At 42.9% G+C, this 12,922-nt stretch overlaps 1 protein-coding gene across 12 annotated transcripts in view; it reads right to left on the reverse strand.

The window, feature by feature from the left end:
• Nucleotides 1–12,922, reverse strand: part of TNRC6C (trinucleotide repeat containing adaptor 6C) — a 700,889-nt gene that overhangs the window by 11,777 nt on the left and 676,190 nt on the right. For all 12 annotated transcript variants that reach the window (XM_069200257.1, XM_069200259.1, XM_069200258.1 and 9 more), the window contains one exon: nucleotides 1,930–2,069. In XM_069200257.1, coding sequence (XP_069056358.1) covers nucleotides 1,930–2,069 — 140 coding nt within the window. The remainder of the gene's footprint in view (nucleotides 1–1,929; nucleotides 2,070–12,922) is intronic.

Here is a 12,922-nt window from a genome sequence, read left to right on the forward strand (position 1 = left end):
AGGAGACAGAGTTTCTGATACCTGGGCATAACTGTTACACACACACACACACACACACGCGCTTAAACGTGGATAGGGCCCTATAGGGCCTCACAGGATCGAATGTGTTTTGGAATAAATTGTCCCTGTCTGGGATGGCAGACAAAATTTTTTTTTTCCTCCACACTGTCTCCATTTGCTACAGAATTTGCTGTTCCCGCATGTACCACAAATCTTCCACACACTGAACAACCGATTGATCTCATTAGTCTGGGCTAGATGGCGAAGCAGGGTGGCTCTATCGGTCCTTAAGAGTCATGGAGGACGCAGGTTTGGCTCTCCTAGAGAGGCAATTCTACTATTACGCGGCACATGTACAGCATGCTGCATGGTGGTCTGCACAGCTTGACAACTGGGAAAAGAGACTTTTCCGAGACATGCTTTGGGACAAAACATTGACATGAGGGGATTAATCAGCGCATTCAGTCCAGTATCAAGTCGGGCACACTGCTGTCATATGGGAAACAGTGCTTAAGAAGGTACTTTGCAGTGTTCCCTTTGACAGTGACCTGGGTCTCTGGGACGTCATTTTGGGCAGTTAATTCTGATATGTCTATGGACCATTGGAGGGTGCGTGGCTGTCAGTAGGCATGAGACCTGTACCCAGGTAAAGTTTGTTTTTCTTACCTCCCCACGTGGCACAGGAGGCTTTTAACAAAGGGCTGGGTCACTTCCTGCACTATGCTAAACTGGAAAGCACAGCGAGGGAGGTGTGGAGTGGCTTCCCAGCGGCATCGCACCTCTCCCAGGTATTGGGTGCCCTACTTTAATGGGGGGAGGGCAGACACCTGATTACACTCTTTTATAATAAGGCCCTTAAGGGGCACAGTGGGCCTGGAAGACGGCGCTAGAAGACCCCGTATGCAGATTGACTGCCTGCATGTGAACTGGTGAGGACTGTTTCCTGCAATAAAAGGTTCAAACTGCTGCACTTTAAAAACCTGTACGGCATGTGTGTGACCTCTTTTCAACTCAATGAGATGGATCCCACTAGGGCAGCAAGGTGTGCAAGTTGTGGGGCAGAGGGTGCTACCTTTTTACATCTTGCCTGGGCCAAAGCAGCAATTCAGGGATTCTGGAGGGAAGTGGTGAGCAAGACTGAAGTGGCCATTGGCTTCGTGATACCCCTCACTGTTGGGGCCTGCCTGCTGGTTATAGTGGTGAGGCCCAAGGGTCGAAAATTCCATACAAACTTTCCCAGCTTGCGCTCCTGGCTAAGAGGCAGGTGGCCATTGGGTGGTTAGGATCCAGAGAACCGCAGACATTCTTGTGGCTTAGGGATGTGCTTGAGTGGAGAGTGGTGTAAGAGCGTCACCTGTGCTTCTCTCACACTCACGAAAAAGCTGCAGAGAATGTGACAGGCTTTGGGGCTCCTACTTGATAGATTTAATGGTGATGAGGAATTGGACCTTGTTTCTGGTGCTGAAGACGAGATGTGTTGTCTGTGTGATGATAGGCACAGGTATTGGGACAGCAAAGTGCGAATACGAGTGGTTTCATTGTATGGTAATAGCTTCGTGACGTGGACTATGTTGTATTGTATTCCCTAATATGTACCCTCATGCTATGTTATTTTGTCATGTTCAAAGACACTCATCATTGGCGACTATAATTTACTGTGACATGGAGTACCGGTACTTGGGATGTTTGCACTGTTTGTTATGTTGTTCTTATGTTTTAAACTTTCTCTTTTTTCCTGTTACATGGAAAACTAATAAAACAAAGTTTTGGGGGAAAAAAGAACATTAGACACTATCACATTTGGTTAGAAATCAACACAGAGAACTGTTCACATCATAAAAATCAAACTATTAATCACACAAAGATTGTAGGTGAAAGAATGACAAATCTTTTAGTTGCATCAATTAGCATAGGTCTACAGATTCTTACATGTGAAGAGACTTCTGTGCCTTGGCAGCTTCCTCCTTGGAACTGTAACGGACTACAGCATTGCCCTGCGTGAGGTTCAAGTGGAATGTAATGAGCGGGCCGTGTTGCAGACAGAGGGTGCGCAAAGTGGAACCGTCAATCTGACCCACCGAGGTGGGATGGAAAGAAAACAATAATTAGTTATAGAGTACTTGATAAGGAGGGTCAGTTGTCTACCCCTTCAAGGGTAAAAAAACAAAAAAAACTTGTTGGGCCTTTAAGAAAGGAAAATCCGATTTTAAATAGCATCCACATCAAGACATTTTTTCATCTCAAAGAATTGTTACATAGTGTAATGTGAAATTAGTTTACTAATCTGTAATCCTAGCTCTTCACCATGTGTATCTTCATCTTACTCGTAACATCTTATCAGAAGTTTATGTGAATCACAGAATATTGCTCACTATATACACACACATTTGATATATTATGTGTGTGGAAATAAAATCAGATTGCTTTTTAAAAAACGTAAAGAAAATAATATGTGCACCCACTGAAAAACCTGGCTCTGATCCTGTTCTTTCAAGGCAGAATATGTCTTGCTCACTTGGAGTTTTGAAACATAGCGAGTAAACACTATCCATATTTCTCCTTGATAACAGGCAGCAAAGTGATTCAGTTACAACTGCACCACAATGAGAAATGTAATGGTTAGTTAACTGTTGGAGTATTATTGAAACTTAAAGATTTCCCTAATTCTTCCTTCTGTAATCTTTTTCTTTTACCATCGCTAAGGACCATTTTGTGATATGTCCTTCCACTGTGATGTCCCGGAAGCCACTGTACATAGTCGCCATCTGATTATTTTTTCCCTTTTCTTTTTTTCCCCCCCTGGTTAATGTTCAGCCCCCTCCAATTTGTTATCTCAAAATAAAATTATTTCTGTGGAGGTTCCACAGCTGCATGCGAGTCCCCCCAAAAAACATTCAAGCTGCAAACCTACTCCTACAGGTAATTAATCTCTTTTGGTAGCATGAATCTTTTTTGGATTCACAAGCTGTACATTGATTTTGTAGCAGTATCCTTCTTCGGAGTTTGGTTGAAATGAGTGTGTGCAAGCACAAGCTGTTTAAATACATTCTGTTTCACCTGTGCTTCTCTATTCACTTGAATATAAACACAATAGAGTGTTTCGTGAAGGTATGTATGGATGGCCATGAAGCTGCCATTCAATTGTCATTAATGCAAATGTTTGCTAAATAGGCAAGTCATGCCTTCCCCTTTTTCCTTGAAGAGTGGGTGCATGGTTTCTCCTCTAATGCCACTCCTGCTTACTGGTACAATGTCTGGATTGTCTCTACTTTCCATGATTCCCTTGCACACTGGTGAGCCTGTGTTTGGTGGTGCAAAGAAAACAAAGAATTGGCTCCCTTTCCTGATTTTGAACCGCAGGAAGTACATGACTAACTTCCACTCATCTAAAATGTGTAATGCCCTTTTTGCATTTCTTTGGTGGATGGAAGAATCTGATCAACTGAATGGACATGGAAGTGTGTGAGGTGACCATGGGGAAGAACTGGAGATTGGTCTCATAATCACTCTGTCAATGTAAACCTGCAAGTAGGGCCCCTCTGCGGTTAGGACTTGCAGTTCACTGATCCTATTAGCCAGATAATGGCTATTATAAAGGCTCTTTAATGTTAAGTATTTGAGTCCTGCATATGCATTGGCTCAAACGGTTCCTTCACTACACACCGGCACAGGTGCTGCCGTAGTGGTGCCATCCTCAATGGTCCCTCCAGGAAGTTTCTCAGGACTGGTGTAGAGAAGAAACAACTCCATTCCCTAGTATATGCCACCTTGGCTGTCACATGCACCTCAAGTGATGTGCAGTTAAGATTATCATCTAGAAGGGAGGTAAGGTACCTAATGCCGCACCAGTGAACACATCTGTTCTTGGGTCATCTGGCTTTTATTGTCGTGAAGTTATTTTAAAATTTACACAGGCACATTATTTAGCCCTTGGCCTAAGTCCTGTGCCGTCTCAACTAGTAACATTTCAATCAATTAATCAGCGTTTGTGAAGCGCAACTACTCACCCGTGAGGGGCTCACGACGCTGAGGGTGTGGAGGAGGGCGTGGAGCATCCATTCAGTGCAGTGGTTCTTCAAATACCCATGTCTTCAAATAGCCATGTCTTCAGCTTTTTCGTGAAGTTAAATTTCACTTTAATTTTTTTTTATTATTTTAGCAAAGCTTTGTTTTAGTGGAGATGTTTTTTTATTCATTTATCAGTTGCTCTTCCACGCAGGATTGGTTATTAATTTCTTTGCATGGCATCCTCATCCTGCACTCAACCCAAGGCTGTACACAACGTTTACTGGGTATTGCCGGTCCAAAGAGTACACCGTCTACCCTACACAGAAAAATGTGTTGTCATATCAGGGCAGTTCTTAGAATAACACATATGTTATTATAAAACATCGCACTGCTCACCCCAGGGTAGAGGGGACATTCCAACCCGCTTGCCATTTCAAGCTGCACGTCGTCAGTTTCTGCAGAATCTTTTTGGTTCCTCTTTGTCTACGTGGGAGAACTCCCAGCAGCCTAACATACCTCTTCTTTAACTCTAAATGCAGGTATGGGGGTGGGCTTCTCCCTGGGACCAGAAGGGTGGCTAAGGGCTGCCACTGCTATTTGCTCTGATGTAGAAACTTAGTAGTGTAGGTAGGGATATTAGGAGCATTACTGTGACAATATGGTGGGACTCTTCTTGTGTAGGTATACAGGTATTGCAGGAAACAATTTGGCTGACGAAGCAGCCAAGACAGCAGTGGCCACAGCTTCTGCTGCTGTGATTTCTCGTTCCAAGGCGAGGTTGGATGATGAAACACTGGCTGCTGTGAAAGCTTTGACTGACAGCAAGCCCTTGCCAAGGTGTATCCCGCCAAATATTCCTACCACTTAAGTACCTAAAATGCTGCATTCGTAACAATACCAGTCATGGGTGAACGTGTGATCACCAACCAAGACCAAAGATTAGACCTAAAAGCAGCAAATGAAGGGGGGCTGCTTCTGCCCATGCAGGTGTGGCAGCTACAATCGCATTATTGCAGAAATGCTATTGGTGGCCAGGTCTATACAAACAGACTAAACATTATGTCCTTTGTTGCTACATCTGTCAACAAATAAGAGAGTCCACAGTTAAATGACCACCACAGACACCCCTCCTAATTTCCTAAAAAACTACTACAATGTGTGCACCTGGAAAATTGTGGTCCCCCAATACCTGATGGTGCATACAAATACATCTTAGTCACTGTTGATTCTTGATTTCTATGGGTATGGCCACAATGATTAGCTGACGCTCAAACTGTTATTAAAGATTTGCATGTCTTTATTGGGACATATGCAATTGTGGATTTCCATTTGGACAAGGGCCCTGCCTTTGCCTCTAGGGACAAAATGGCAACGATGGGGGTCCAACTACATTTCTCGCTTCCATATCATCCTGAGGGAAACGCTGTTGTGGAGCAGAAGAACCAAGACTTAAAGCAACCTTTAAAAGCTAGAGTATGAGGTTCACGTTGTAGTTAGCTTAACTACCTGTATGGAGTCGAGAGAGTACTTAATCTGCCCAGATGGTCCTTGGCAGAGTGCACCCCCTATGAAGTTCTATTTGGCACACCTATGTATGTACCAGATCTTGACAGCCATGGCGCAGTGGTGGCCGACACACCTTTTGACATAAATGAACATGTCACTGTCTTGTAATTCCTGCAACAGTTCCGTGATGAACTGATCTGTATGTGCCGCTACCTTCGGAATGAAGGGTCCCCCCAACGTCATCTACCGGCTGGTTTTCAAAAGTTGGGGATCTAGTCCTTAAAAATACAGCTGTAAAGAAGGAATTTGGCCCATCATATCGAGCACCGTTTCCAGTCCTTACCAGAACTGCCGTCCTACCACCACTGCCCGGTTACAAAGAAAACCACTTTGTTTCAATTGACAATGTCAAGTTACACCATGTGGACGGTCTTACACAGTAGACCACAAGGACCCCTGAGCAATTCCCAAAACCCTCTCATTGCCAGTCAGGAGGTGCCTCTCCAAAATGTAACCTATTGGTGAGGCTTTCGTGAGCTTGGGAAGGGCGGAAAATGAACTTCGATTAGTACCCATATACATCTACGACAAGAAATGTCCAAAGTTCTGAGCAATATTACACTAACTCAACACAAAGGGATGGAATTGTTTACTACAAACCACCAAGGGATACATCTGACAGTTCTTCTTCGCCAACACCGGCTCCAGTGTTTGCACGAACTGCTTCTGGATATTTTGCAGACATCAACAACTGTTTTTCTTCAACTGCACCCCGGTCAAGAGCACATAAGCTATTGAATTGGCTTCAAACTGTCTGATTCCTCCATGAAAATTATCTATGGGTATTTTTATCTGTGCTTGTCATCCTTCTTAGAATTGGTTTTGTCATAGTTTTCTTTTTTGCTGTTACGCGGTCAGCATCTTCCTGAACGCTCTGCTGTTGAACTGGTGAATGAGGTTTTGAAGCCTCATCTGTCCTCACATAAGGTCCGCAGAGACATGTCCATAGTGAACATTTCAGCTATACCGATTCCTGATGGGATTGTTTGGGATAAAGTATCATGTGATATATTTGGCGGAAATTATTCAAATTCCATATGAATTCAAAGTTTCTATGAATGATATAATAGCACCTTAGGTGGTTTCTGATGATAGGGATGTGAAAACAGTTGATTATATGCTTTGAGCTTGAATATTATACAGTGTTTGATGATGTTCACCAAATAGCAGCAAATTATGGGGAAATGTTCTGTTACCATCAATACGGACGCCGTTTTATCCATAAAGCCAGCACCACAAGAAATGTCTCCAAATACACTCAATGGTAACATTGGTCAACTCCACTAGTGGGGATTTCTGATAATGTATGTCAAAAAGTTTGCATATTTTTCTGGGAATGATGTCACAAATACAGAGTCTAATTATTTTACATTTCTTCCTATGAAAATTCAGAATGTCCTGTTAAACTAAATTGATCTATTCTGATTCCTTTGCTTCCCAGTTGGCTATTTAAGGCTATGAATATTGGCTGACGTTGATGGACTAAAAGTGTGTGGGGAACTAGAAATTTACAAATACAGGGATAGGAAGCTTTGTTTAGAGCATGCCTTATTCTGTTGCAAATTATATGCTTAAATTAAACTGTACAACAAACAAGTTTAGGCTTAGCAAATATTAAGGATTTGAATGTGCCCAGTAGTCCGTCACCAGTTAAATTTGACAGACAGTGAAAGATTTTAAAAGTTACTAAAGAACAGCTCAACGGGTGGGTCAGAAATGGGACATTTAACTTGACACTTTCAGATCCAAATGGGTGGTTATTGGGGGCGGTGGTCACAAACGGTTGTCATGCACGTTTTGTAAATTCTACAGAGTGTCTGGGAGTGAGCCGACCTGACCCTTGTTACATATCAGAACACACTGATATAATCACCACATATACCGTAGGCAAATTATGTCTACAATGGTTGAAATTGTCCACATTAACAGTAGTTAAAGAACACCTTAGACTCCTGTCAAAAACGCAGACTTAAAAGATTTTGTTAGGTCCTAGAAAACCACACACAAATTGCTTCTCATATGCAATATGGAAACTTTCACAAAAAGAAGCCGCCACCCGGTTAAGGAAAATAGATCAGGAAAACTTACAGAAAGCTCTAGCTGTTGTAGATAATGCTATGCACACTTTATCCAACTGCCTTTACACCTTTAATAACTATTTCATCTACAAGTGATATCATACAAATTGACATGTCATTTTTACAACATGGACAGAGTCAGCTTAGGTCCAATATGCAGTTAGGTTGAATGTTACAAGTTCTAAAAAGTGGTGGCGTGCACTGGCAACACGTCAGCTCCAGGGAATTTCTTGCCACGTTCAACCTGACGTCACAGCAACAAATAATGGCTAAGAAAATATTTTGTTAAACATCGAAATGTTAGAAAAGTTGTCTTTCACTGCGGCAGAAACACCACCTGCGGGGTTATTAATTTACCATTTCAACAATTCAGTTCACCACGTGTTTGAAGCACATTCCTTTTGGCATATTGGAAAAGCTACTATATAGTTATATTTATGATGTATGGGAGGGACTCTTAACATACAAATGTGCCAATGGCATGAAGATCTTTCTTAGCAGAAACAAATGTAACGATTTGTAAACAGCTGTCCTTGCATGAAGCATGCAATGCTTCAGTTGCAAGTTTAGCCTTTATCTGAAGGGGTCCCTGTCCCTTTGATTCATCTGGCATTCCAGGTGCTCTCAAATGGGAGTTATGTGATGCTGAACAAAATCAGCTGTTGTGGTATGCAAGCCGAACTGCCTATGTAGTTTTGGTCTCCCAAATTGTTACGTGTTGCGGAAATGTGCTTTTCCCCTCCCACCCGCACGAGAGACAAAAAGTAGCAAACATTTTGCCTCATATTGCTAGTTGAAATGTAAATTTTGACAAAGTGAGCAGACTAAAGGCTCTTTTGTTTCAAAAACATGTGGCGTTTAGATCTGCCTGCGAGACATAAGCTCTCAAAGTGGTGAAGTCATCAGAGAGATACAGTCCCTTTTAAATACAAACTTACCAAGACATTTCGGTTTACTCATAAGTCGCATTTTTATTGCATCTAACACAGCTGGGATTGTACACTTCTTTAAGACTGTTGGTTCTGGTTTTGTCAGCACCTTCTCCTCTATACTTGCCACAATACCTTCAACCACACACTATTTTTTCCAGTATCTTTGGGGGATTCCCGTTACTCTGGCGTTAATTGGCAGCATTTTGCTGTTGATACTTTTAGTTTGCTATAGGCGGCCCATCTCAACAAGGAGGGCTGATGGCGCTTCCACCTTTCCAATTGTTGTGATCGCATGACGCAGTATTTTGCAGTACTACTCCTGGAAGACCTGGAGTACAACTGGTCTTAGTCATTCAGATCGGTTCTGAATTTCGATGTTTGTGGTGACCATTTGAATATGCACCGGAAGTGTGCCTTATCATGCAGCGCATACCTTCTTTGGACACTGGTCTGTTGGTATTCTCAATGAGGGTTAATTACCAGACATGCACACTAGGACTGCGATTACTTTGGGAGCTTTCTTTGAGCAGCCCTTTGTGGATCACAAGGCTCTTGGTGCTACAACATCAGGCACTGCACAGGAAAACTGCCGCCTTGGCCGGAGTTATGGCTGAGGCAATGGAACATAAGTGCCCCCTTGCATTCCTTGCCCAGGAACTAGTACTTTACCATATGCCAAAGCGGGGTATTTCTTGGAGTTCATAGCAATTGATGATATTGGTGATTTTTTAAAAGATCATGATTATTGTTGATTTGCTGATACTGACCTTAACTGATGTTCAAATTTGGGAAATTCTAAATTGACTGTTTTTATTTTGGCTCCGATTTGGTTTGTTTTGCTTGTTGACATGGGCATTTTATCTCATTCAAGATATTTTAGCTTGCTTTTAGTGATCAATTTAGGTAAGCTGATTTTAGTATTAGGTTTTATTGTAGACCTTTGAACCGACAATGGGGAGGGTGTTGTGAGGTTAAAGCTTCAATTTAGTGGATATATTTTTATTCTTTTATCAACTGCCTTTCCACGCCGAAATTGTTATTAATGTTTTTGCCCAACATTCTCATCCTGTGCTCAACCCAAGGCTGTGCATGACAGTTATCGTGTATTGCCGATCCAAAGAACATATTGTCTACCGTACACAGAAAAATGTGTGTTGTCATGTCATAGCAGTTCTTAGAACAACAGATCTATTATAAAACACACTGCCCACACAAGTGTAGAGGGACATTCCAGCCAGCCTACCATCTCATGCTGCACGTTGTTGCAGTTTATGCAGAAACTTTTTGGTTCCTTTTAGTCTACATGGGAGGACATCCAGCAGATTAACAGACCTCTTCTTCATCTCTGAATGCAGGTATGGGGGTTGGACTTTCTTCCTGAGACCAGAAGGCCACAATAGGGCTACCACTGCTATTTGCTCTCATGTAGAAACTTAGTAGTGTAGGTAGGGATATGAGGGACACCACTGTGATAATATAGTGGGACTCTTCTTGTGTTTCACTTTCCTGGTCAATGCTGTGATAACGCTGTGTTTCATTATCCTCATAATTGCAATTCATGCCTTTTTACGCAGAATGCAGTTGTTTCAATAATATATATTTTGAACCAAGATCCCGTTTCTGGTTTTCCTTGCATGCATGAGACTCGTGTAACAGAGAAAGGGGTATGATCTGTTCTACCATGACTTCTCTGAGGAGTCAGAGTCATGCGATTGGCTGCCACAGATCACTCTTTCCTTTGGGATTGGTGAGGTGCTGCTAGCTAGCCGATTGGGTAGGCAGCTGTCACAAGGTGTGGCATCAAACTCGGTCCCCCATACTCAGTGGTGATGCCACCCAAAATTGTTACCATAACAGGAATCTATGATACCATTAGGATCTCCATGCTTACCTGTGAAAGGCCCAGAAATCAGAATTCTAAGTCCTTAGGAGCCAAGTAGCTAGGTAGAAGCTGGCTGGCTCTGGGTAGAAGACCTGTTTGTTCTGTATTGTCAGTCGGTCTTTCGTGTGAGGTTTCCATTAGGTTCTGAGAACTATATCTGTCTTGCCCACTGTGGTGCTATTAAGGTTAGTCTCAAGAGCAACTACTTCCACCTGTTTATAATCAATGGCATTAGAGGTGTTGGGGAAAAGCGTATGCAAATTTCCCTCATAAGCCTATCGATAACATAATCCCCCTTGACAGGTGGGGTGTATGTGTATCTCGACGTGAAGTCTCGTTTTGTTTTGTTGTATTTGTGGGTCTACAAGCGCCATCACGACTATCAAGTTCATTACTGTACTCACTGTCAGAGATTGTATATTTCAGTACAGGAGAGTTTGCTCTCTCAATGTCAGGGCCCTCTTAAATGCTTTTGCCTCATTTGACTTTAGTCTTGCAACCCATAACACTTTATCTTGCCCGGAGGATGATTTTTCAAGATTGATGGTGGACCGTGAAATGTTTGCATCACTGTCTAAATGTTCTTCTGGCATTGTACTTGCACAATTGTCTTTACCAGCCAGTCACCCCGAAATGGATATATGTAGGAAGCTGGCCCTGCATATACTATATCAAAGTGACATAGTGTGCACAGAGTCCAGGGGTTCCCCAGAGGCTTGATAGAGGCTATAAAAGTAAATAATACTAATGCTCTATTTGTGGTAGTGTAGTCAAGCAGTTACGCTTATCAGAGGGTAGTGTTAAGCATTTGTTGTACACACACAAGCAATAGAAGAAACACACTCAATGACAACTCTAGACCAATAGGATTTTATATAGAAAAATATATTTTTGTTACTTTATTATTAGAACCACAGGACTAGCTGGAGTGCACTGGGGCATTGTAACACGAAGCCAGAGCCTTTGAGGCTCACAGCTAGGTGTTACAGTTCCTGCAGGGGGGAGTTGTGAAAGCACCTCCACCCAGTGCAGGCTTTGTTTCTGGCCTCAGAGCACAAAGGCTCACACCCCAGGGGGTCAGAAACTCGTCTGCTAGTGGCAGGCTGGCACAAACCAGTCATTCCTACACTCGAAGATTGGGTAAAATACAGGAGGCATCTAAGATGCCCTCTGTGTGCATTTTTTTAATAAATCCAACACTGGCATCAGTGTGGGTTTATTATTCTGAGACGTTTGATACCAAACTTCCCAGTATTCAGTGTAGCCATTATGGAACTGTGGAGTTCGTTTTGACAAACTCCCAAACCATATACTTAATATGGCCACACTGTACTTACAATGTACAAGAATGGACTTAGACACTGCAGGGGCATATTGCTCGTGCAGCTATGCCCTCACCAGTGGTATAGTGCACTCTGCCTTTGGGCCGTAAGGCCTGCTAGAGTGGTGAATTACAAATGCCACAGGCAGTGTTTTGTGTGCATGGCACCCTGAGGGGGATGCCATGTCGACTTTGCCTTTTTCTCCCCACCAACACACACAATCTGCAATGGCAGTGTGCATATGTTAGGTGAGGGGTCTCTTAGGGGGGCACAACACATGCTGCAAAGCATTTACAAGTACCAAAACAATTTCATAATAAGGAAACATGACAAAGGAAATTTGACATCAATTTATAAAAACAGATCTTATTTTTATGAATTTGTAGACACCGAAACTCTCTGGTGGATTTTGTTTGTTTCAGAGACATGTCTTAAGCAAATCGTAAAATACTGTTTTTTAACCAAAATGCAAACAAGCATTGGCAACTACCTAAGTTAATTGGTATTTTACAGTCAAAGCAGTCTCCAATTAAGTTCCAGGCATAGTGGGCAAACCACCATAGACATCAATGGAATGGTCTTGATTCAAGGGATACAAGATGCTGAAGGTGCTGATCTAGTCAATCGGGGTCTTCCTGGGGCCACTCCTTAGTTTACGAACATAGTGGGGCAACCCTGTCCACAGATGTCCCTTGAAACCCAGGTGAAGTCCAGCCAAAAAAACAGATGCCACTAGTATACTGATCTCCACTCACAGCAAAACTAGCTTTTGTGGCCCTGAGATGTAACTGGAAGTCAGCCAAATGACTTAGAGTTCACCTCTTCAGTCTGGGGCTCGGGGAATGGAGAGCAGGGCATCACAGGCACAGCCCTCTCTTTGCTAGCTTAGGAACAGCAGGGCAGTCCTTTGGCTCTCTCTACAGCACAGACGTGATCTGAGGTCTGGGTGCCACTTTTATGCCACAACTTGCCCTCTTGGGATGCAGTGACTACCAGCCAATGGGCTACAAGGTCCCATCCGACCTGATGACTATTTCCAAAAAAGTGTGGCATCTAGCTATCCCAGAGTGCAATATTTTGTCCACTACCAATATGGCAGAACTGTTACGAGGCCTTCCTGGGCCCACTTTGGTT

The sequence above is a fragment of the Pleurodeles waltl genome, chromosome 7 (genome assembly GCF_031143425.1).
Source record: "Pleurodeles waltl isolate 20211129_DDA chromosome 7, aPleWal1.hap1.20221129, whole genome shotgun sequence".
Lineage (NCBI taxonomy): Eukaryota > Metazoa > Chordata > Amphibia > Caudata > Salamandridae > Pleurodeles > Pleurodeles waltl.